At 41.7% G+C, this 25,725-nt stretch overlaps 1 protein-coding gene across 1 annotated transcript; it reads left to right on the forward strand.

The window, feature by feature from the left end:
• Positions 1 to 851: 851 nt before the first annotated feature.
• On the forward strand, positions 852 to 24,065 carry mapk3 (mitogen-activated protein kinase 3). Its single transcript, XM_079521559.1, has 9 exons — positions 852 to 1,314; positions 3,929 to 4,111; positions 8,626 to 8,815; positions 10,716 to 10,832; positions 11,366 to 11,480; positions 12,832 to 12,963; positions 14,421 to 14,530; positions 15,184 to 15,312; positions 18,668 to 24,065. Exons 1-8 carry the CDS (start codon positions 1,100 to 1,102, stop codon positions 15,301 to 15,303), a joined length of 1,182 nt encoding a protein of 393 aa, XP_079377685.1. The 5' UTR covers positions 852 to 1,099; the 3' UTR covers positions 15,304 to 15,312; positions 18,668 to 24,065.
• Positions 24,066 to 25,725: the final 1,660 nt, after the last annotated feature.

The following is a 25,725-nucleotide window of genomic DNA, read 5'->3' on the forward strand; positions in this document are numbered from 1 at the left end:
ATTGATTGATTGATTGATTGATTGATTGATTGATTGATTGATTGATTGATTGATTGATTGAATAGCCTATGGTAGTGGTAGGGGAACCGTAGGATTATACAATGCCGGTGCTGCTAAAAGGATATTAACACAAAAAGTTATAGAGCTTGACTTTTTCCATTGTGGCACTGTTGCACATAACTTTATGGCGGTTTTAAAATTTGAAGCAGGTTAAGGCAGGCGCGCCTGGCCCTGTTTGTAAGGATTCTCACTTTTTGATGTCTGTTAATAAGGGCATTCCATATTTTGGTGGCATACACAGTGATTCGGTACTACAGGCTACACTAGCAGTGAACGAATTTAACACCATCTTTGTAGCAACCTATACCTGACCAGTTTGTGTTAAGGTCTTCAGCTTTGTTTTAGACGATATTCCGCACACAAAAATGACAGCATTTAAAAATGAAATATGTATACAAATTTAAAAATCACACCTGTGTGAAGTGAGGGGCATTACATTCAATTCAATTCTCTTTATTGTTAATGGGATTTAATGTTTGTGTTAGGTACAAGATGATGTAAATTTTCCCTTCATTGTCAATGGCGTTTTTAAAACAAACATTGAACTAAAAACAAACATTAAACCTGTATATAGGAGGGCAAATATATCAATTTGGGGGTCTTTATTATTGGTATGAACATTTTTGAGAACTATTATGATTTAGAAGGCATTTGTAGAATCGGCCATTCCGCCTCATATCAGGTAAAACCATAGGGTAAAACAGGGAAATTATTTTAGAAAAGAATTGGCCTTATGTGTAATCAAGCGCTTTTACTTCCACCAGGCGACGCTTGGCTGTGACGGCACCGACGCATCCTTGGCGGCGGCGTCGTGATTCTCCTCTCAGCAAATCCATTTAGTGTAGTAGTAGAGAGCCAGAGCACAGGAGGCCTGACTGACTGAGTCCAAGCAGCAAACAGGCTTTTCTGTCCAAAGCTTTCAACAAAGCTTCCCACCCGCCTGCCTATAGCTACGACCAATAGCTTCTTCAACATCAATAAAGGACCGTCGGGCGGTAGGTAGAAGAATAAGCAGCCGTTTGGGGGAAAGAATCGAAGCATGGCGGATTCGAGCAGCAGTGGTGCGGCGGCCGGAGCCACAGGCTCGGCTAGCGGAGCCGCAGCGGGGGCTGTCGGCACCGCCGCGCCGGACGGGACGAGCGCAGCCCCGGGCACCAAGACGGGCTCCGAGTCGGTGAAGGGGCAGATCTTTGACGTGGGGCCCCGCTACACCAACCTGAATTACATCGGGGAGGGGGCTTATGGAATGGTTTGGTAAGTTTATTCACTTTCATTCACTCGTCCCCCCCCTCCTTCTCTCTCTGTTTAGACTACCACTAGTTAATAAATAAACCAGGCTATTAGCTGGCTAACGAAGGGGTTTTGTTGGCAAATCTTGTTTTAGGTTCCAGTCTGGTACTGGTGCACGCCACTCGACATGCAATGAGACACCCAAACATGACTGACCATCCCAGCTGAACAGTTTGAGCAGACATCTAAAGCAGTGTTATGAAGGCTTCAGCCAGTCAATACAATGTTTGTGGAAGAAAAGCAGCAGGCTAATAGACGTTAGCTGCCACTAAGCTACAGGCGTGGCTATGAGCCTGTCAGAACATACAGGAAACTGATTGCGCAGGGCAGAGTTTCATATCTGGCGAGGAAATCTTCTGCGGATAATCTTTTGACCGCAAGTCGCATGAAGGTGTTGTTGATCTTGTGTACGCCAGTTTAATTTCCTCGTCATTGACGTACCTATTTGATACGCTTTGTAAACGAATGCTTGATCTGATCCCTATGATCTGATCACTCACACAACATGAATCCTCATGCAAGCTAAATTGTAGCGTGTACAGGATGCAGTGGGGAATTGCCAGTTGTGACAAGGCCCTTCTCAACGTTCTTGCAATGCATGTATTAAAGATAGCTGGGAGGGTGATGTTGGGCAACCTTGTTGCATTTGTTTTCACTACCAGTGCCAACTTGGCACTGCCAAGCGCCCAAGCCATTTGGCATAGGCAGCCGATAGGGTATGGCAGCACTGCGGAACCAGGCATATAGTGTGGGAGCCAGTGCTGGATGGTAACTCTTAGTACATTTACTCAAGTACTGTATTTAAGTAGGCCTACAATATTTCCAATATTCAATAACTACTTCTACTCCACTACACATCAGAGGCAAATATTGTACTTTTTAAAAAAAACACATTAGTTAATACTTACTAGTTACTTTGTAGACTTTGATTATGATTACAGAACATACCACGGCACTAACAACAAGCTCCCAACACGTGACGTGTTGCTTTGCAAGGTTGTGGATCTGCTATTTTCATTCATTTTGAGAACTTGAACTTGAATAATGAGTAGTACTTTTACTTTTGGAACTTTAAGTACATTTTGATGCTAATAGTACCTTTGTACTTTTACACAAGTACATTTAGAATTCCATACTTACTTACAAGTTGCAACAGTATACTGCAGTGGTGCAGTACTTTTTCCACCACTGGTGAGAGAATGGTACAACACAACATGTACAACATGGTCTACATCGTCCACACTGTAGCTCTACACTAGTCTGTTGAACATAGTTCTCTGATGAGGTGAGGCGGGATACAATGCCATTGTAACACAAATACTTGGTTTTAGAACTTAACATACTACTTCTGATCAGAATAATGATTTTGTCTTCTCTAAAAGTCACTTCAGCAAGTCATAATCATTAATCAACCATAATAAACACATACCTACCTAACTCAATCCATTCTACGCGTGATGGTTGGTTGATTAGTTGATTGTTTGTTTAAAGTGGAATACAGTAAAATTGTAAAGAATAGTGGAACACACTGTCCATATGGCCAGGGTAACAAAACATACTTGTGTGTATGGATTCTGATGAGAGCGACACTTTGTCAATGTAAATATTGACAAATATCCCTTGACTGTAGCAATGATTCATTGACTTGTTTTCATTTGACTAGGATTTCTCATCACATCAGGAGCATATGTGAAATAAATCCTCAAATGTAGGCTAAATGTATTTGTAAAAGTTTGCCGCGGACGGTGTACAGTTTGTTTGAACATGACACATGTTGTCATCTCTACTAGTGACTTGCTCCTTTTAGATTGGACAAAAATAACCATGCTATGGTAATTTAAAAAATCACACTTGTGTAAAGTGAGGGGTGCTCTTATCATCATCATACATCACATTCTGTGCTCAGCCAATGAAATCATCACAAATGTCATTCCGGACAATCACTTTTGGCGTCTTCACTTTTATCTTCAATATGTACTTTGCTCAGCCAATCAAATCATTGCTATGGGGTGATCAGCCAATCATCAGCCAATGTTTGTGTTCACACAAACCCGGAAAGCTGGGCATAGGAGGGGCTAGCGCCCCTCAAAAACACCCAGTGATATTGATACACCGATCTTTATTCTGCGTAGGAAACATTTGTGATTTATTTTTTTGTTTTTTGTTTACCCCCCCCAGCCACAATGCAGCAGTGGTTCTCAAATTATTTAATTGCCAAAGCACCCCCAGTTGGATATGATTTTGTTTTGTTCATCTCTGGGACCCCAGTCTACTGTACACTCTGTGTTAATTTAACTCTTGAGAGAAGGGTCCATAATTAATTTGGTAACCCATTAACCCGTAACTCCGCAAGGATCCCCTCCCTGCACTCAGCTTTCAGAATCGCTGCCACACAGGAAGTATGTACTCTGTACTGTAACAGAGGCCTTTAGCATTGAGAGGAGAATAGTGAACCTTGTTTTAGAAGCTCTGTTAAATCCACCCCGGTGTCTCAGGGCATTGGTCATTGGCGCATCATCCCTGGTGCAGTTGTGTAACTTGAGCTGCTCTTTCTGCCTCCCCGTCCCATCTCGCACAGCTCCGCCCTGGATAACGTGACCAACGGCCGCGTGGCCATCAAGAAGATCAGCCCGTTTGAGCACCAGACGTACTGCCAACGCACGCTGCGGGAGATCAAGATCCTGCTCCGCTTCCACCACGAGAACATCATCGGCATCAACGACATCCTCCGGGCAAGACGCCTCGAGTGCATGAGGGATGTGTATCCTTTTTTGCTCATTCATTCGCTGAGAGAGTGTGACTTGTGCGTGTGTGTGTGTGTGTGTGTGTGTGTACCTAGAGTACTGCTTACCAAACAGTGGGTCTGGACCCATGTTTGGGTCGTGGACCAATTCTTTTGTTTTTTCCACATTAAAAAAATAAAATATTATTTCAGAAGATTTAAAAAATCTTTTCATCAAACTTTTCATCAATTAAAAACAATTCCAAAACTGAAGTAGTGAAAATAGCCAATCCACAAGCTTGTATATCTTCTATTTTCACTAGTTTCGGTCCCAGGCAAACATCAAATTTCTCTTTTAGGTCTCAAGCTAAAAAGTTTGGGAACTCCTGGACTAGAGAACCCACTGTGTATTGTTTTGAGTGACTGATGGAAATTTGTTTCTTTACCACTGAAGTCCTACGGTATATACTAGCCAATCTACAAGCTGTGAGCAAATTTAACTTTTAGATCGGCTATTTTCACATTTTCGGAGAAAATGAGAGAAAAAAGAAGTTACATTTCGGATAAGTTACCCAAAATGGGGAAGCCAGGGGCAACAGCTTAATTTGTGTTTGAGGCTTGAAGTTTTCTAATAACAGGCCTCCATTAGTAATTTACATGTATTTTTCCATTCGTTTTGAAGGTTTAATGGGACAAGAATGATTTTACATTATTATATTTATATTCAGCTTTAAGTGAGTATTATGTCAAATTGAATGAGCTGTTAAAGTGCAGGTTAGGGTTAGTTAAATTATTTTTGTTATTGATGGATACACTTTACAGCTTCTTTACCAAATAGGGGTGCTTTGATAGATCCAACAATTTAAATAATTTAAAATAGATTGTCACGTGACTCGGATCAGTGGTTGCCAATTTACCTGATTTGAGAAGAAAAAAAAAATATATGAACGAGCAGCATGATGAAAATCTGTGAGATGCATACTATATAAAGTAGGACAGGGCTACTCAAACTTAACAGTTCTACTGCGTAACCCGTATTCCCCGCTATTTAATCCAATATTCTACGCTGCCTAGATTACCTTTGGAGCATACGCCAAAGTATTTGCAGCTTTGATCCACGAAAATCCAGTGGAAAATAGTCAGATGGTTTGTTGTTGAAGAGAAAAACATGCCGCCGTTACAATGCGAAACGGCAACAGCCTCCATCCACAGCATGTTGTAGTCCAAACAAACCCACCGTTCACTTGCATTGAGCTCATTTTCCCAGAAGCCCTAGCAGCCCAGAGCATGGCTTGATTTCCGGTTTCGTCAAATCCGCTCTTTCTTTTTAATTATTAAAAAAAGGCGAATTAAACACATTAAATAAATAGCGGGATTAGCGTATTAAGCAGGGGGGACGTTGGATTAAATAATTTAAAGCCCTCAAAGTGTTAAGATGGCTTGGGCCATTCACCAAAAACAAAAAGTCCAAGGGCCGCAAGCTAAAAATGTCAGTATTATTTTGAAACATTTACAATTTTATTGACTTTAACAGACCACAGACTAGTCAAAAAATCAAGGAAACCAGGTAAAAAGCCTACACTTCCATCTATAAGGCGAAACCTCAATGAACAAAAACATTGTATTAATGATGAAGTTACAAAATGAGTCCTCATTCAAAAATGTAAAGAGAACATATACAAATAATGAATGATAATGATTTTCACAGGTGAATAAATAAGTGGTTAATACTCATGGGGCCATATCACTTTCTCTAGGAACAAATACTAAACCTACAATGTTGTTCAAAACAATGAAAATAAACTCGTTTTTATTGGTATGACCATGACGGGCCGCAGGGGCTGTGGGTTGAGTATAAGATGATATTGCTTTACTGAAAATAGCAGTGAGGATTCATAAATGACTATATCAGCCCTACTGAATTGAAGTGATGTTTGTTGTAGTTCTCTCGACTCGCTGTGGAATGAGCTTGTTCAAAAGTGCAGTTATTTCCAACACAAGAGCTCCAACAAAAGTACTTCAGGCCAGCAGAGAGGGACTATTCCCGTCAGGGTTGTAAGCGTAATATTTTTTAAATCCTTGTACAGACATTAAAACGAACAAGTTGCAGATGATATTGCCGAAAATGTATGTTGATCTACAAGCTCACAATATTATGTTGCATAGCAATAGCTTTTATTTTTTACGCGGCTATTGTACAACAAAGTATAACACAGGGCGGGGCACTGTGGGGCAATGATTTTGTAGTTTGTTTTCCACTTCAGGTGAAAAACGACAGCAGGGTAAAAACATGGCAGGCTATGTCTATCTATATTATGTATTTTGTTTTCGCGTTATGTACTTTGTGGTTGGAAGTTGTTGACTTCTATATATACAGTGTGTGTGTGTATATATATGGACACTGGACAGGGGAAGTTGTCTGTCCTACAGACTATAAATGGGACACTTCTGTTGCCCTCAACACACACGCTGATGGTAGGCTTAACGCTGAAACGCGTCCGTTGTTGTCCGGTGTTTCTATGCAGGATACCACCATGCCTACTTAATATAAATAAAAGGACTATTCTGTGAGTGCTGGTGTATCTTTATAAAGTTACTTGCCCAGACGTGCACCCGGTAAGAAAGTTATACTGCTGAAGCGATTTGGAGGCGTACTCGCACCCTCGATTTAAGACCATGTCTGGTCACTTTGTATGTGTAATATTAGTACACAGTGATATAAACAACACCACTGCAGCTAATCAAATTAATAATGGGTGTGTTAAGAATTTAGGTGTGTCAATATTGTCTATCATGCTGCATCTGGACACGCCTATGAAAATCTAACACACTTATTAATTAGTTTAGTGCAGCAGCTGTGTTGCTTACTACTCTGCCACGTTTTTCACCTGAAGTGGAAAACAAACTACAAAATCACCCGAGGATGTTGTTCCCCTTTTAAGTGGTTAACCGATTCAGTTGATTATAAAACAATACAAACCTACAATCTGAGCATAAATTCGATTATTGGTTCTGGTTTTGGTTTCAATTTATTTGGGGTTTATTGCCCAGCCCTACCTCAACTCACTTGTGCTTATCAAACAGCTGTTCAAATGATATTTTTTTTTATGATCCTCCACACTTTCTCTGCTCTTATCGCAGGGCCATGTTGACTCATGGCCACATTGTTCAGACATAGTGATAGCAGTGACTAGCACTGGCACAGGAGCCAGTGGTTTGTTAGCTCAGCCTGTTGGATGGCGAGTGGCTTTGATTTAGCTGCCCAGGCAGTTTTTTGTTAATGCAATGGTCCTCTTAGCCAGTGAAAAGCTGCTTTGTCCAGTCAAATGGGTTCTGAAAAGGAAGTGTGTGATGCCTTTGTACGATTAGCCCCATTTTAAGGCTAATTTATACTTTGCTGCACGCCCCTTTAGATAATATCACACGACAAATGTGACGTATTTGGTCTAGCGACAAATTAAGATGTTGGAATTGGACCAACACAGCCATCACTCCATGGTGTTAATTCAAATCTATTGTAGTTCAGTTGTGATATATATATATATATATATATATATATATATATATTATTATACATTATAGTATATATTTTTTAAGGTTAGATTCAACTCGCACTTGGGTTAATCATATTAACCAACCCGGTGTCTGTCCCTATCCATAGGTGAAAATCTTTTTCACCTATGTATACAAATTGTATTTGTTTATTTTTTACAAAACTCAAATCTTTCATCTACAAATCCACAACATGTCACCTTGCAACACTTTCCGCTTTGTGAACTTGTAGATCAGAATTTTATTTGCTATGCATTGTACGACAAAGTATAGGGTATTGGTGTTTAAAAGTGATATGGTTATGGAACTATTAAGTGTTTTTTCTTTTTAAGATACCCATCCTTCTGCCGTTACCGTGGTAAAAGCTAGAGAGGATGTATTCACAAAGAACTGTGTTTTATGTCAAGCCTGCTTGATACATAATTAGGATTCAGGAATCGCAAATGAATATTCATATATACCCCTATCTGCTTGATGCATATGTATGAGCAGCCTGTTTGGGCTGATGACTGACAGAGGAACCATTCACATGTCCCACGACCACCTGTAGGCCTACCTCCTGCTTATTGATGGCAGTACAGTACCAGTCAACCTGTAGGCCTACCTCCTGCTTATTGATGGCAGTACAGTACCAGTCGTTGGAACACCACCACCTTGCTTCTGTCCAGGGTTGCCTGGTTTTTGGGCTGTCATATTTTGGGCTTGTTTCCTAATGTTGTTTAGTGCTTCTCAAACATATTCACATCAATGACGCCCAAATTAATATGTATTTGTCGACGAAAGCCCCCTCCCATCTAAACATATTTTGTGCCCGAGACCCCCCAGTACCAGATGTGTGTTGTGTTATTGACGAATATATTTGTCAGTGGTAGTGGTCGGTCTGCGCCTTGGATTGAAATGACGAATATAATCGTCAATGAGTTTTAACTGTGGCCCCTCCACCACCCCCAGTCTGCACACCCTGTTTGTGTTCCTTGACGTGCGGCCCCTGCTGCCTGCAGCTACATCGTGCAGACCCTGATGGAGACGGACCTGTACAAGCTGCTGAAGACCCAGAAGCTGAGCAACGACCACATCTGCTACTTCCTCTACCAGATCCTCCGAGGCCTCAAGTACATCCACTCTGCCAACGTCCTGCACCGCGACCTCAAGCCCTCCAACCTGCTCATCAACACCACCTGCGACCTCAAGGTCTGCTCCTTCTCCCACTCGGCCCCGCCCCACCCATACACAAACACGCTGGTTCCCAAACACACATTTTCACGGGTCACAACAAGTTAAAAATCCCCTTTATATTTTGTTTCCTACATTTTGTCTTTATTATTTCAATTTTTTTTGTTTTTAATTCCCCAGAAATGGAATATATATATATATATATATATATATATATATATAAAAAAAAATCCTAAATTGGAAATCTACAAGCTCACAGCACAGTCCTGGGCAGACACCAAAATTCTCTTTGGATCTTGAGCTAAACGTTTTGGAACACGCACACACACGGTGTGTTGTAGAGTAGTGTATCCATTTCTTGATATGATCACTGATAAACATACATAGTTATTTATGACCCACGCAACTTAGAAAGGGCTTCAAAAGCACCATTTCTGTTTTACGTGAAGCTGATATAATCTCATCTCTCGACAAGAGAATCCCAGGAATGTTGTGTATGGGTAAAGGATTGACCTAAGCCTCGCCGGCCGTGCATGGCAGAGCCCTAAAGAACCAGCTTCTCAGTAGTATTATATCGTTGCTGTCGGTGCAGAAACCACTTATCTCCTTATTCAGACTTTTTGTGTGTTTTTGAGCTAGTCAATCTGCTGCTTTTGAATTCTGAAAAGTAACAGTTCTGGACATGAATGAGGTTTCCACCTGACAGAAACGTTATTGTATGTTAATAATCAGCGTCCCTGAAAAATACCCCTAACCCCCATCGTGACCATCTGAGCAGCCATCAGCTGGCATGGAGAGAGTTCAGTATGCATGTTGTATATCAAGGGCTCAAGTTGATACATATTAGGCCGCGGACCCCCATTTGACAATACTTAGTTTCTACCAGGGGCTCTGCCACCCACTTAACCAAGCTTGTGGATCTGCTACTATTGATGCTTTCGTGTGATGCTGTAGTAGGGTGTTAATTTACGAAAAAGGTTAAACTATGGAGATAAGAGGTTTCAGGCCGACGGCAACAAACACACGGGCTGGAGCCGGTATAAGCTGTCTGGAGACATCACAGAATAGAACCACGTTTCTCTCTTGTGTTGACAGATGCACAACGTTGCCAATAAGACTGTTGTGAGCAAACGGCATTTTAACTTTTTGTTCTTTCAGCTTTTGTTATGAATTAAAAATAACAATAACGGGTAACTCCTCGGAGCACTAGGTCTTCGACAGGCTGGGTGGCCTACCCCAGGGCTGTGTCCTCCTGTGAGCCTGACCTGGTCATTGTGGTCAAGCCAGACTGGTCACGATATCTGTTATTCGTTGACATCTCTGCTCTCTGCTTTTTTTTTTTTCTTTTTTTTTTTGCTTTTTTTGGTCACGGCCTTTTCAGGCTGTAACCCCCCCTCCCCAGTTCAATAATCGGACCCTCCACCCTGATAAGCAAGCAATTGGAATGTAGGAGTTGAGGCATTCACAGATAAATATTGTGAAGATCCACAAGCTCAAAAGTAATCAACAAACTATATAAAAACTGGTCAAACTGTCAAATGGTATAAGAAAGAGGCAATATGCGGGGAATACTGAATGGGAGGAGTGGGACAGAGGCGTGGCTATGTCCTCCCAGTGGGGGCTCCTCACGGAGCAGGAGAGCCAGTAGGGTACAACAGCTGGGAACACACAGACCTGTGTGGGGACTGGGGAGGATTTGAAATGAATTGGTGTAAAAGGGGTAAAGAAATTATAATTTGCTACTCTAAAATGAACCCATTATTGAGTCTAGGAAACCGTGGCCAAATACATCATTTTGGTGGTCCTTGACATGAAAACGTTTGAGCACCACTGATAACTATTTGGATTTAGAAGGTCTTAATGGAATGAATTAAAAAAGGGTAATTACAGTATAATATGTGTGATGTGTCATCAACAGATCTGTGATTTTGGCCTGGCACGGATAGCCGACCCCGAGCATGACCACACAGGCTTCTTGACGGAGTACGTGGCCACGCGTTGGTACAGGGCCCCGGAAATCATGCTCAACTCAAAGGTATATATGCATGTGTGCGTGTGCTGTGCGTTTCAGGATTTGAGGTTTCACAAGCGTTATGCGGCCCGCACACCTGCCCACTTAATACGGTAATGTTTTAATGTTAAGTCAGGGGTTTTCAACCAGTGGTCCTTGAGTGGGTCCCCAGGTAAATGACCCTTTTATTAGATCTTTTGAGAGTGTAAAATTAACCCTTACTGGTCCATTTCCCATTTGGTTTCATTTTTCGCTCTCAAGAGTTACTACTATTAAACATCTGCATTACGTAATTTACAAGAAGTCTACACAATTAGAGAATGTGGAATAATTGTTATTTTGATCAACATTTGCCTGTTGTCTCCCTTGTGGATACCACATGAATACAGCATCAAAAGGTGGTCCGTGGCTTAAATACTGGACCTTGATGTGAAAACGGTTAAACCACTGTGTTGAGTGGTCAGATGGGTGATAAGATTTTACTTTGCTTTTATTACATGAGTATTTGAGCCTGGCTGACCATGTTGTTTGTATGCCTGTTTGTCTGCGTGTCTCAGGGCTACTCCAAGTCCATTGATATCTGGTCAGTGGGCTGCATACTGGCCGAGATGCTGTCCAACAGGCCCATCTTCCCTGGGAAACACTACCTGGACCAGCTCAACCACATACTGGGTGAGAAGCACACACACTCTTTCCACTGCTTCCCCATACCATGGCAAGCATCCATCGTCCCTGTCTGGGCAGAATCCGATCTGATCTACCATATTTTCACTTTGTGTGTTTTAAAATTAACGGCCTGCTTGATCAGACCACAGTGCCACACAAAAGTATCAAAAGTAGTAGATCCACAAGCGAACCGGCAACCTTCGTGCTTGCCGATCTGATACTTTTGAGGCTTTTGGATTTTAATCCTTAAAAGTCACAGTTTTGGACATATGAGGTTTCCACCCGACAGACGTATGATTGCAAAGAAATGAGAGAAACCATTAACGGAGCACTTCAGCCATTTTCAACCTCTTTGTCATATAATTGGTCCACACTAATGCTTATTACATGGCACCATTACCCTCTGCTCACTCACTGCGTCTCACTGGTGAGCTATTAGACAGTTCAGAAACCTGCCTACCAATGAAAAATGACTTATTTTCTATCAATCATACATCCCCATGAATCCTTGAATTCATGTAGAATTTGATGACCAGCAGTGTTTCTGGTAGGAGACTCGAAGGAGATTTTTTGAGTCTCCTACCGGATACACTGCTCCATACACTGATTAATCTATTATTGGCTTAGGAATGCGACAAAAACAAAAAGCATCTCCATGAATTCAAGGCTGCATGGTGTGGGTAATCGATAGGAGAAAAGAAGGTAATTTTGGGATTGAACTCTCCCTTTTAAGGTTAATGACCCTGTAACCCTACATAAAAACTACAGCCTGTCTCCTCTGTAAAGTTAGCATGGTGAAATGGAAGCCACTGTTTCCATTTCCATTTGTGATATTGATGATAAAGTTTGACATTGTGTTTGAATTTACCAATTCTCCATACCGCTGTCACTGGTAGGCAGGTTTCTGAACTGTCCACAGCTATCCTCTGAGACACAGAGCAAGTCGACAGAAATGGTGCCATCTTGTAATGAGGATTAGTGAGGAGGATCAGTTATATGAAGATAGGTTGAAGTGGTCTTCTAATAATTAATTTCCCATCACTCATATAGACATACACACCTCAATGATAGATCTACAGATTTCTAAGTTTATTTTATAGTTTACAAACATATTTGTAACTGATAAATAGGGAAATACATAGCGTTGCTGTTGGGCAGAAACTCTGTATGTTTTTTTTAGGTGAAACTTGTAGATATGGCTACTATACTATGTAGGCTACTAGTACTTCATAACAATGGCCATTGGTCAATCAAATGTTAGTGAAGGTCCATTTTGAACGCAGGAGGTTTGATCCCAGGTGTTCCTGGTGTGTTATGCTGTCAGTATTGTACTGAATGCATTGTTGGTTGTGTGCAGGTATCCTGGGCTCTCCCAATCAAGAGGACCTGAACTGCATCATAAACATGAAGGCCAGGAACTACCTGCAGTCTCTGCCTGAGAAACCCAAGATTCCCTGGGATAAGCTGTTCCCCAAGGCTGACTCTAAGGGTATGTACGCACGTAAAAAAAAAAATAGCAGATGTACAAGCTCGCAGGGCTGCACACACGCTATACATCGACGCATAAAGACGCTGATTTCATGAATGCCATTTTTGATTGGTGTAAACCACTCCTACAACTGGCTTTGTTAGTCTGTGCAGAAAAAATGAGCATGGTTGCTATGTTCACCCTGTTCACCCGGGTGTGATTTCATTACGTCAGACATGATTTAATTACGTCAGACAGGCTTGACCTTACACCACTCAGTTCACCTGGGTGTGATTTCATTACGTCAGACATGATTTAATTACGTCAGACAGGCTTGACCTTACACCACTCAGTTCACACGGGTGTGATTTTGTTTTTCACACCACTGCAAAACATTGAGCTTTGCAGATTGGTTATTTCAGCTTTCACCACCTCATAGCTGTCAATGTTATTTTGCATGGCTGTGTTCAGTGTTGTACATATATACATGGCTTAACGTCGAGAAAGTTAACACAACTGACCCACCCAGGTGATGGCAATAATACTAATGACCGTAGTCTTACCGTGCAACATGAAAATTCCTGTCGGGTGGTTGTTAAAAGTTGAATTCTCTCTCTGTAATGTTCTCTGTCATGCAAATTTGTCCAGTGCATAGCCTACTGCAGGCCTGGTTGACTAGATTTAGAAGACATTTTGATGATCTTGCTACTGAAATGATGGATTATTTATATGGAGAAATCCTGTCATTTAACATGCATCTCTATGGGGGAGAAGGACAGCTTGCCCTGTCTACTAGCTGCTGACGTGCCTATTGGACAAGGACGGGTTGGGGAGGGACTTGGCGAAGGGGCTAATTCATTTCAAAGCTATGGTGATTTTCCTGTTCCTTGTTTAAGAAGAAACAGATAATGTGGTATAACCCACAGTGGCCTGCTGAGGGCGCTGTCTAGCCATGCTTGAAGTATGATGATGCCTTTCCTTCCAGCATCATAATAACAACTGTTGGGAAATGTAATGGATTTACCTATTATGACTTGAGGCCCATTCCACAATTTCCTTCTAAATCGGTATAAAAATAGCAGAAGTGACGTGCTGTGATCTTGTATATCTGCTATTTTTCAATAGCCAACACAGAAATCTAAACTGACACAGATGCTTTTTCCCGGTTTTAAATGGAGCTGCAAAGCTGTTGGGAAGCTCAAGATCAGGTCTTTGGTTTACTTATTACAAACAAAATCCTACAGTGTTCTTGAGTAGGTCTCACACAACCATTTAGAATGGATCGCAGGATACAGAAGGCTTGGTTCTGAAGGGATCACGGTGGTGGAAAGTAACTAAGTACATGTACTCAAGTACTGTACCTAAGTACAATGTTGAGGTATTCTTTACTTTACTGGAGTATTTCCGATTTAAGTACATCTCAGAGGCTTTTACGCATGCGCGTGTCTTTGACTAACCCTTGGTTCTTTCTCACACAGCTCTGGACCTGCTGGGTCGCATGCTGACCTTCAACCCCATCAAACGTATCAGTGTGGAGGAGGCTCTGGCCCACCCTTACCTGGAGCAGTACTACGACCCCACAGATGAGGTGCACATTTTGGTTCTTTATTTGAATGCGCAAATTACAATACATTTTACAGGGGAACACGTATAACAGGGTTGAGAGTTTATGGACACCTAAGGATACACATGGCACCTTCTCCTCCACACAGACAAACTGCCTATAACAGCTGAAACAGAGCAGTATTAGGCATGCTGTTTGGCTTTGCTCTTTGTCATGCCAGCTATTGTTAGGCCACTCAGTGGTCAGTTTATGTACATGGCCCAGGCTTCCAAATATCAGTATGGCTAATCTACATCGATACCCAAGGTTTGTTATGATTCCAAGTAATGGTTGGTACTTGAAATGTGTGGTCCATGTACAAATCACACACACACACAACGGCTATTTGTTTTTACTATAACATTAAAGCCTAAAGTGAGTTTGCATCTAAATATGAATCAAACATAACTGTCTGTAACCGTACCCTCTAAATACCTAATCTGAAACTGTGAGCCTAACTGTCCATTTTCCTAACTTTGCTCTTTGCTTGGAGACTGGAGATTCAGATTGGAGCCAGTAGTGACAGAGGCCAGGTGCACAGTAGTGGTGGGGACGCCGGGGCCGGTGCACTAGTGCACATTCATGGCAATAATGTCCATAATGCACGTGTGTGTGTGTGTGTGTGTGTGTGTGTGTAGCCCACCGCGGAGGAGCCCTTCACCTTCACCATGGAGCTGGACGACCTTCCCAAGGAGAAACTGAAGGAGCTGATCTACGAGGAGACGGCTCGCTTCCAGGAAACCTACCAGGGCTTATGAAACCCCCAGGTACCCCTCCCTAAAAAATACATCTACATTATATTATGTAAACACCCAGGTACCCCTCCCTAAAAATACATCTACATTATATTATGTAAACACCCAGGTACCCCTCCCTAAAAAATACATCTACATTATATTATGTAAACACCCAGGTACCCCCTCCCTAAAAATACATCTACATTATATTATGTAAACACCCAGGTACCCCCTCCCTAAAAATACATCTACATTATATTATGTAAACCCCCAGGTACCCCCTCCCTAAAAATACATCTACATTATATAATATGTAAACCCCCAGGTACCCCCTCCCTAAAAATACATATACATTATATTATGTAAACACCCAGGTACCCCCTCCCTAAAAAATACATCTACATTATATTATGTAAACACCCAGGTACCCCCTCCCTAAAAATACATCTACATTATATTATGTAAACCCCCAGGTACCCCCTCCCTAAAAATACATCTACATTATATAATATGTAAACCCCCAGGTACCCCCTCCCTAAAAATACATCTACATTATATTATGTAAACACCCAGGTACCCCTCCCTAAAAATACATCTACATTATATTATGTAAACACCCAGGTACCCCCTCCCTAAAAATACATCTACATTATATAATATGTAAACCCCCAGGTACCCCCTCCCTAAAAATACATCTACATTATATTATGTAAACGCCCAGGTACCCCCTCCCTAAAAATACATCTACATTATATTATGTAAAACACCCAGGTACCCCCTCCCTAAAAATACATCTACATTATATTATGTAAACGCCCAGGTACCTCCTCCCTAAAAATACATCTACATTATATTATGTAAAACACCCAGGTACCCCCTCCCTAAAAATACAACTACATTATATTATGTAAACACCCAGGTACCTCTCCCTAAAGATACATCTACATTAATTATATTATGTAAACACCCAGGTACCCCCTCCCTAAAAATACATCTACATTATATTATGTAAAGACCCAGGTACCCCCTCCCTAAAAATGCATCTATATTATGTAAACACCCAGGTACCCCCTCCCTAAAAATGCATCTATATTATGTAAACACCCAGGTACCCCCTCCCTAAAGATATCTACATTATATTATGTAAACACCCAGGTACCCCCTCCCTAAAAATACATTACATTATATTATGTAAACCCCCAGGTACCCCTCCCTAAAAATACATCTACATTAATTATATTATGTAAACACCCAGGTACCCCCTCCCTAAAAATACATCTACATTATATTATGTAAAACACCCAGGTACCCCTCCCTAAAAATACATCTAAATTATATTATGTAAACACCCAGGTACCCCTTCCCTACAAATACATCTACATTAATTATATTATGTAAACACCCAGGTACCCCTCCCTAAAAATACATCTACATTATGTTATGTAAACACCCAGGTACCCCTCCCTAAAAATACATCTACATTATATTATGTAAAACACCCAGGTACCCCATCCCTAACCCTAATGTAAACAACCAGGTCCCTCCCTAAAAACACATCTAAATTACATTACATGAATTTAGTGGCATAACCGGCATTGCAAAATTCATAAATTATGCATTATATTAGCAGTTGTTGTCATACATGTTCATGTCAAGAACCGAATTATTTCATATTTTTTTACCAGACGATGGGCAAAATCAAAGGTAATGCAGACTAGACGCTGCTCAGGACTTTGCAGACATACAGGCGTATAGCCACAGAACAGAGCTGATGATTATCAGATCTGTTTCCTGTACTGGCCACCCAGCCCACAATATGTCACTTACAGTTGATGTAACCTCATAAGTACATATTTCAACTTTTATTTGTTTCACTTACTACGTCATACACACTAAAGTAGTGAAAATATCAGATCTACAAGCTTGCAGGTTGTCTATTTTCACTATTATTTATTATTACTAGTCCATACCCAGATGTGCTCGCTCAAGATTTTGTGGACTTTGAGTAATGTATGGGCAAGGCGTGTGTTCTATGACTTGATCTCTGTCTAGCTCTGACAGATAGCACACACACACACACACACAGCTCCACTCATGATTCACAGAGAGACGTTTTTTCTCTGCAGCCGTGAGGCAAGTCGTCGCGGACCAATTTACAATTTAGGCATTTAGCAGACTCTTTTAATCCAGAGCGATTTACATTAAGCAATAACAAAAGCATGGTATACATCACATATATAAAAAGTAGTTATCATGAATCATGCGAGCGAATGCTCCGTTGTATCAATGCGTAAACAACAAGCTAACAATGTTAGCACCAAGAGTTTACTTCTCTTCGCTACGGGGCTATAGCATCGTAGCAAAGTCTACTCGGGGACTAGCCACTGGTTGGGACCGTGACCGAGTACATCCGGGGCTGTAACCATTAACCAACCATGACGATGACGGATCCCATAGGCCGAACTGGCAAACTCTGGTGATTACACAAAAACGCTAATAAATGGCTTAAATTTTGTCAATGCCTCTGACCCCTCCAAGAAAAGGCCTCGTTGTCCTGACCCCATATCCATCATTTATACATTATGGATAATTAGTGTGGACTTTAACTGTTAGTACTCAATTGCTCAACCTGCTGAGGAGAAGCATGGCGAACAGACTGACGGACAGAGGGTTATACTATAGGATTATTTTTTAAATTGGGGCAGCTGTTTGGGCAGAAACCTTATTTTAACATTTTAACATTTTGTGTATTTCATAAATAAACGTCCCTACTTGATCACACCACAGTGTCATGCAAAAGTAGCAAATCTGCGAAGCGGCTCAAATTTGAATCCTGAAGGGTAACAGTTTTGGACATATGAGGTTTCCACCCGACGATGACACAATCTGTTCATTTTATCTGTGCACAGACTTTCAGTCAACATGATGGGTTTATGCTGATATTTCTCAAGCTAGCTTCATGCAATCTTACAGCTTGTTAATAAGGTCACCGGTGCAAATCTCATGGCTCACTACTAGCCTGTTTTTTTTATCAAATTAATTCTGAAAATACACTTCCTTCTGCCTCCTACTTTTTGTGTGTGTCATTGATATGAATAACGATTTCCTTCTACATGCATGACGGTTGCATCGAGTCCTGTTAACTCATTTAGACCTGAGGCAGATTTTAGAAACTCATTTTAGACCCAACCTTTTAAGTTACAGTATGTGTTACCGAACTTTCCGATATTTAAATTAATTTATGTTGCATAAAGGTTATGAAGTTGATCTGCAAGCTCACAACTATTTTGGAACATTTTAGCAATTATTATTGTAATTTTATATATAGCTTAAGTGTTGCACTCCTAGAATACATTTAACACTTGACTCCGTTTGTTGTTCTCAGTTCTAAAGAAACGAGTGACAAGGCCACGCAACAGGGCTCGGAACAAGAAGACTCCAACCAACAAGATAACGTCAAAAAAGAGAAAAAAAAAAGAAATGAAGCAACGCATATTCCGCAAAACCAACAAAAGAGGGAAGAAAAAAAACCCACACACAATGAAATATGAACATTTAACCGCTTTTATCTTTCCATTTCTACTGCAAGAGAGCTACGTTTGACTTAGCTTTCCATGGTTGTGGGAGGGGGGGGGGGGGGGTCGTTGTCGTATAAATATTGCTTCAGTCTTGTCCCTTGTGGTGGACATCTCCTCTATATCTCTAAACCAGTGGTTCTCAAAGTTTGTAATTTCAAAGACCCCCATAACTCTGAGAGTGTACTCTTATGAAACCAAATGGACCCATACAGGTCCATTTGCTCCCATTAGAGTACACTCTAAGAGTTACGGACCTGTAAGGGTCTATTTGGAACCCAGAGGGTCCCTGGACCCCCACTCTTGAGAACCACTGCTCTAAACTCCCCCGGAAGCCCCCCCATCCAACCCGTAAAAGCTAATTTACACTTCATCGAACAATCTCGTCATACGACAAAGCTTTTACTGAAAGAAGGCGTCGACACCATTTTCGGTTGGAACGACATTTTGTTTTATTTGCGGTCGTTCGACAACGTGTAAATGAACCTTTTTATACCCTGACCAAACTTTGTTCGGCTCCTTCCTGCTTCTGTCAACTGTTTTTTGTCTGTTGACAAAGATCCTTGCTCCTTTTTCTTGCCCTTGTCTTTATTCTCTTCAATCTCTTTTTCCCAAGCGGCTCTCCCCGTCACTAATTACAGTATATAGACATTTACTACTGTATTAACCAACACCATAACTCGTGTCTTGCTCCATGGAACTAAGAGCCGGGAGGGATGGGGGTTATAGACAGGTGTAGGAGGCCCCGGGTGCAAGTTGGATGTTTGTATGTACATACCAATATATATAAGTGGGTTTGTTTTTAGTTTTTGATTATTTTCTCTAGTGCGTTTTGTTTTGCAAACTTTCATTTTGTTACACGGTTTAAGCCTAACTTATGATCCCGTCGCGCGGCCGAAGATGGCAGGCCTACAAGCTCACAAAGTGTTGCAGAAGCGCCACGTTGTGAGCTTGTAGGTCGGCTATTTCCGCTGCGCGACCAAGTATGAATCTGGCTTTTATCTGGAGCGTGTTCAGAGTCGTGTTTGTAATGTTTCGGGGTTTATACGTGCAAATAAATTTGGAACACTTTATTTAGAAGACAGAACATTCAATGTTTTTACAGGCATGTCGGCAGGTTTATAGATTTCTTTGTTGTTGCTCTTTATTTTTCTTTTCTTGGTATTCAAAAAAGTAAAAAAAAAAAAAAGTACGATGTTCATGTGAATGCATGCATTCCTGAAATTTACCAAAGTGGCAGAGAGACGGAGGCGAGGTATCGGGCTGGCGATTGACCGGGAAACGGCCATCGCATTTTTAAAAAGCTTAAAAACAAACACTTTAATGTAATCTTCTTCGTAAAAAAACAAGGGCAGACAATACTAAGCTCCTCCCACACCTTGGGAGGAGACGCCACGGTGGAATGAATCGGGTAGAAACAAAATTGTATTTACGTAGAATATATAGGATTTACATTTGTGTGTTGATGCAGACCCCAGACCCTTACCACACTGATGCTTGCCTGCAGCATAATGGCCATCTGACATCCTTCTCCAAACCAGAACCACCTACGTAAACCCCTGTGGTCTTAGTAAAACAACTGTACTTGGACTGTTTTTCCCACCCCGTCTACACCAAATGTCCAATTGGATCAGCTATTTTTGGTTAATGTTGACGCCCACATTAGGGATGCTGGGGTTCAAGTGGTTAAAGCAACCATGTCATGTTATACTGTATATCCCCTTTTGAAATCGGTCTTCGGTTTTGAAGGGTCTTTCTTGGTAGAATTTGGGGAACATATGAAAACCAATTCAGATCGCTCATCGTACCTTGTGTAATTGTAAACGCCATAGAGAGAGCATTACCAAAATATACAATCAATGCGAGATTAGGTTTTTGCTGATTCGCTCACATCGCAAACAATAGCGTGGTGGGCAGTTTTGATGTGTGTGTGTATATAATAGCCCCTCTACATTCAATATTGTAATGATGTCATTGTTTTCTTTTTTTTGCTAGTTTTTTATTAACCAGTGCATTGTTTTCTATGTCCACAAACTGACACAGCAGCCAGGATGGGGAATTGAATTAGTCTCATGATTGTCTCCTTAATGCCGATGTTTCACTCCTCTGCTTTGGCTGTAGACTTCCTTTAGCATTCCTCCCTCCACACATAATGGTTGAAGAAGCCTCTCTGGGACACACTCGGAGGCGTTATGCACTGCTGTCATACAGGTTATCATCACAGAACCATTTTGTAAAGCAGTGGTTCTCAAACACTTTCAAGAAGAAACACTTAAATACAATATTAACACACCCCTATTGGAGCCTGCAGTGAACAGTGCTGTTCAAAACCCTGAGGCTGACTAACCACCATCACGTTGTGGTTCCATAGATCTGTGTTTTTGGGGGTTCCTCAGAGGACGGTTAAGTGACCATTTATAATATTTATCTGAGTCAAACTGTAATGCCTCGACTCCTACAATTCCAAGTGCTTGTCAGTTCAAATATAATTATCTTTGGGGGTCACGGCCTGAGATGACCTGTTTTGACATTACCGCTTTTCTTTTGTCCTCCTTGGCTTCTGTGAGACCTCCTTTTCCCGCCTGTCTATGTTGTTTCTCTGTATTTTTTATTTTGTTTTCTCTTCCCAATTTCATTGTAGTGGTTTATGTGCTTTGCTGGGTGTCTTGGTTACTGTCATGGGTAGAAAATGGGTTGGTGAAGTGACGGATGGTATAGCGTTGTAATTACTGTGTTCTAGGGTGTCTGTGTGTTTGTGATAACGCTCGTTTCTCAGATGTGGCTTATGTCACTGGTTCTCAACATCGGGTCCGGGGACCACCAGCAGTCCAAATGGGCCCTTTAATTGGGTCCGTAACCTCAAGAGTGTACTATCTGATAAGGGTCTATTTGGACACCTAATGGTCCCCCAGACCTAATGTTGAAAACGTGTGTGCGTGTGTGTGTGTGTGTGTGTGTGTGCGTGTGCGTGCTCTTACGCGTCTGTCCTTTATCAGCATACCCTCCTGTCAACGGATCAGGCTCCATTTTCGTCCCATCGCAATTTCTCGTTCTCAACAAGGCTGCTGTTCCATCCTCTTGTTTCTATTCAGTCCGCATCCACTTTATCAATCCTGAGGCATGAAGTCACCTTTATACTTGGCTGTAGTGCTTACATAATCATGTCTAAATGAGGCAGTGGACAAGACTCGCAGTCCGGCCTTTTGAGACTCACTAACTCATTAGACTCGGGGCTAGACGGCAGAGCCACAGCCAACTCTCCCATTTCAGGGGCCCCCGGTTCGGTATTATATACTGTATAAGGCCACAGAACCCCTTTAACTCTTGACAATGTCAAGAGTTAGAGGGTCCATTTGGTTCCCTCCCCTCTAAAGGACCCCGACTACTTTGAGAACCACTGGCCTAAACCAACCAATCGCAGGCCTCGTCCTAACCATCCATTATCACACCAAGCCCTCATCTGCTTATACCCCCCCACCACCCCACACACACACTCACCACACTTAACCACTTTAACTATCGTTTTGGGATTTTCATTATTAGGCCCAAAACATTTCTAATCTATTTTCTATTTTCCCTTTCTTTTTTTAATCTATGAGCTCACAACGTGTCACAGTTTCGAGCTTTCAGCTCAGCTATTTTCTAAATAAGTTAGTAAAAAAAAACCTGACTTTTAAAATGTGGCTCAAGTGGTTAACTTTAAAGGGCTGACCCCATCTCTGCTCACATGTGTTCCTCTTATCTCCTGTGGGATTGGTCGAGATCTTCCAAACCGTGTCACTGACTGTCTCTCTCTCTCCCACCCCACCATTCCTCCTTCCTGCTTCAAAAACCATAGTCCCACATGACTCAATCAGCACACCTGCACTTTGCCTTTTCCAGCAACGCTCTGTCCCTACAATGACCTCCGTCAACTCTATTCCTAAAACCTCCTCCACCCCTCGTTCGCTCGCTTCGCTTAAAACAGTGGCTCTCAAATGGTTATTAAATTCTTGGACACTGCATTAGGCCATGCCCCCCCTCCCGGGTCCGTGTGGTTCCAGCCGTACACTCTCAAAAGTTACAGACCGGTAAGGGTCCAATTTGGTTCATAATCCTATCAATCCTTTAACTGGGGACCACACTGAAACCCTCTCAAGGACACCTGGAGACCCCCGTTTGAGAACCACTTGATTAAAACAACATATGTACTTAACAGTGTACTTAAGCCTGGTGGTGGGTGGTCTGCAGTAATGTGCTTGTCTACTTTTGCATACGCGTGTCTCTTTGTTGGTGACATGACAGACAGAGACCGTTTGGGTCCTGTCTTTGTTTGTGCTTGCGTGCGAGTGTGCGTGTGTGTTTTGCTTACAAACTTGTGTTTCCAAAAAGCCAAGGCGCTCTCCCAGCCACTCTCTGTATGTGTGAGGCTGTGCGGCTGCGTATGTCGCCCGAGCCCTGTCCTATCTCTAAGCCACCCATTTTAAGAACCATTAAAGCCTCATTTGTACTTACAGTATTTGCATGCTGGTGTTGAATGCAGTAGATGTACAGGCTCATTACGCGTCACGTTCGTTGTGATTTTGTAGATCTGCCATTTTACAAAGCAAGGCATTGGGAACTCAACTAAAGTATAACTGAGGCTTTGAGACCAAATGATTCACTGGGTAGGTAACCCCATGGGAACCACATCCTCCCAACATGCGCATGCACACACACACACACACACACACTTACACTTACACTTACACATGTACACACACATACATACACATGTACACACACACACAGTCTCAAAGGCCTACCTGATCTGAGGCCCATTTCCAGATATTGTCGTTTTTAAATGGCTGTTATTATTGCTATTGTTATATTGGTGAGTTGTTGTATTATTATTTTTTTTTCTTTTTTTACATAAAAGGGAGTTCAAGTTGTATCTTTTTTTTAATGATTAGTATGTTTGTATTTTATTTTGAATTTGTCTTATGGGCGTGATTATAATTGGCAGTGTTTTCAATCTTTCTGGAACGCTTGATTCTTTCTTTTCCCCCTCTGGAAAGATCTTATGAGGAACTATTATTTCAAAAGAAGATGTGAGTAGATTGTCAAAGAGATATGAGTTATTGAGGGTTATAGTCTGTATATTCTATGGGTATTATGAATTAAACAATTAACAAAGAAACAAAGAATTATATACATATATTAAATAAAATTCCTGATACTGTTACAGCTGTTTGTTGTCTGGTGTATTTTCGTGTGTGTGTGTGTGTGTGTGTGTGTGTGTGTGTGTGTGTGTGTGATGAGCGGATACGCGAGCCTTGCATATGCTGACTTTAAAATAAGCCTGGGTCTAAAAGTGTGTGCGCATGTTTGTGAAAAGCCTGGTGTAGCTCGGCCGTAATGCATAAAGATTTATAGTGTGTTGTCTTGCCCTGAAAGTATTGCCTATCCTGTTGAGCCTGATTTGTACTTAGTTGCACTCTGGTGTTGCATTGCATGCCGTGAATAGCAGATGTGCAAGGCAAGCTCACAGCCATAGCTAGCCTTGCATAGACAGACTAATCTGCCATTGCAATGCAAATTGCCCCAGGCACACGGTAATATTTGTCTGGCTACGCAAGGTTAATCCATAGCAGTGGTTCTCAACCTTTTCAGGCCCCCCAAAATAATCACATTTGAACTGGGGACCCCCCACCCTGACAAGCACTGTAGGAGTTTAGCCATTACATTTCAGTGTCTGTTCCACAGATAAATTGGACGCCTCGTGTGTCGAGCTTGTAGATTTCACGGCTAATTTCTAAATGTTTGGCTATAATATTGTTTAACAATTTGGCCAATGTTTGACCAGGTTTTATAGTACAGTTTGTTCACTTTGATTACTTATGATGCAGCAATTGCCTTTTCTTTCATTCATATTTCTTGGAGTGTTAAGGACTTAAAGGTCCTTTTTTAATTGTCACTTCACTGGAGTCCATAGCATTAGAAGTCATTCCAGAGCTAATTCACTGTCGTCGTCGTCCGTCGTCCGTCCCCCCAAAATCCATGTGGCACAGGTTGAGAACCACAACCAAGTGTATATACTGAGACAAAACAACACTTATTTCTCTACTACAGCGTGTCACAGCATGACCACCACATCAGCCTGGGGACGTGTGTCGTGTGTGAGAGTCAGAGAGAGAGGCCTACTACGCTACAGTATCATGTCACTGTCTGCTGTTTCCCCAACAGTGGTCCGGGACCCATGTCTGGGTCACGGAGCAATTTTTATGGGTCACGACGAGTAAATATCCCCTATTTTTCGTTTCCCACGTTGAGAGAGCATGTAGCAAGAGCAGACATGCACTGCACTGCAAAATGTAATATGGTGGATCAATGGAGTCCTAGATTTCGTATCCAAGGCATCAGCCTCATCATGTCCAAATCTCAGGATTCAAATGCAAAAGTAGCAGATCTACAAGCGTTGCATATCTACAGCTTTTGATTATTTTGTGTGACACTGTAGTGTGATCAAGTATGATCAATTTACGAGAGAGAAAAAAAACACAAGTTGGAATTTGGAGATCCAGTCGTACCCCACACACTCTGAGAAAGCAATCCAGGGACCCATGGCTATATTGAGGTAGAAGGCTGCTGGCTAACAGCCTAACATTGTGTCATAGTGTAGTCGTTCTTTACTGTGCGAAAGGAGGGTGTGTTTAGATGCATGTGAATGCGTTGCCCATGGCTTGTGTTTTCTTTCAGAATGAGTGACTGTGGTGTGATCCGCTTCCTCACTCAGAAATCTACCAACCAATGCACGTGAAAGCAGTCTCATGCTGTCTGCTCTCTCTTTCGCTCTCTGGAAACTGTAATGTCACTGTGTTTGTCTATTTATCTATCTCACTGAACATGT

This window comes from Electrona antarctica (genome assembly GCF_951216825.1).
Source record: "Electrona antarctica genome assembly, chromosome: 14".
NCBI classification, from domain to species: Eukaryota; Metazoa; Chordata; class Actinopteri; order Myctophiformes; family Myctophidae; genus Electrona; species Electrona antarctica.

Excerpts from the sequence above, each read along its gene's own strand:
- mapk3 (XM_079521559.1), top strand. The coding sequence starts at position 1,100 with ATGGCGGATTCGAGCAGCAGTGGTGCGGCGGCCGGAGCCACAGGCTCG. Across the intron at positions 10,833-11,365 it reads AAATCATGCTCAACTCAAAG|GGCTACTCCAAGTCCATTGA; the intron begins GTATATATGCAT and ends TGCGTGTCTCAG. Across the intron at positions 12,964-14,420 it reads CCCCAAGGCTGACTCTAAGG|CTCTGGACCTGCTGGGTCGC; the intron begins GTATGTACGCAC and ends TTTCTCACACAG.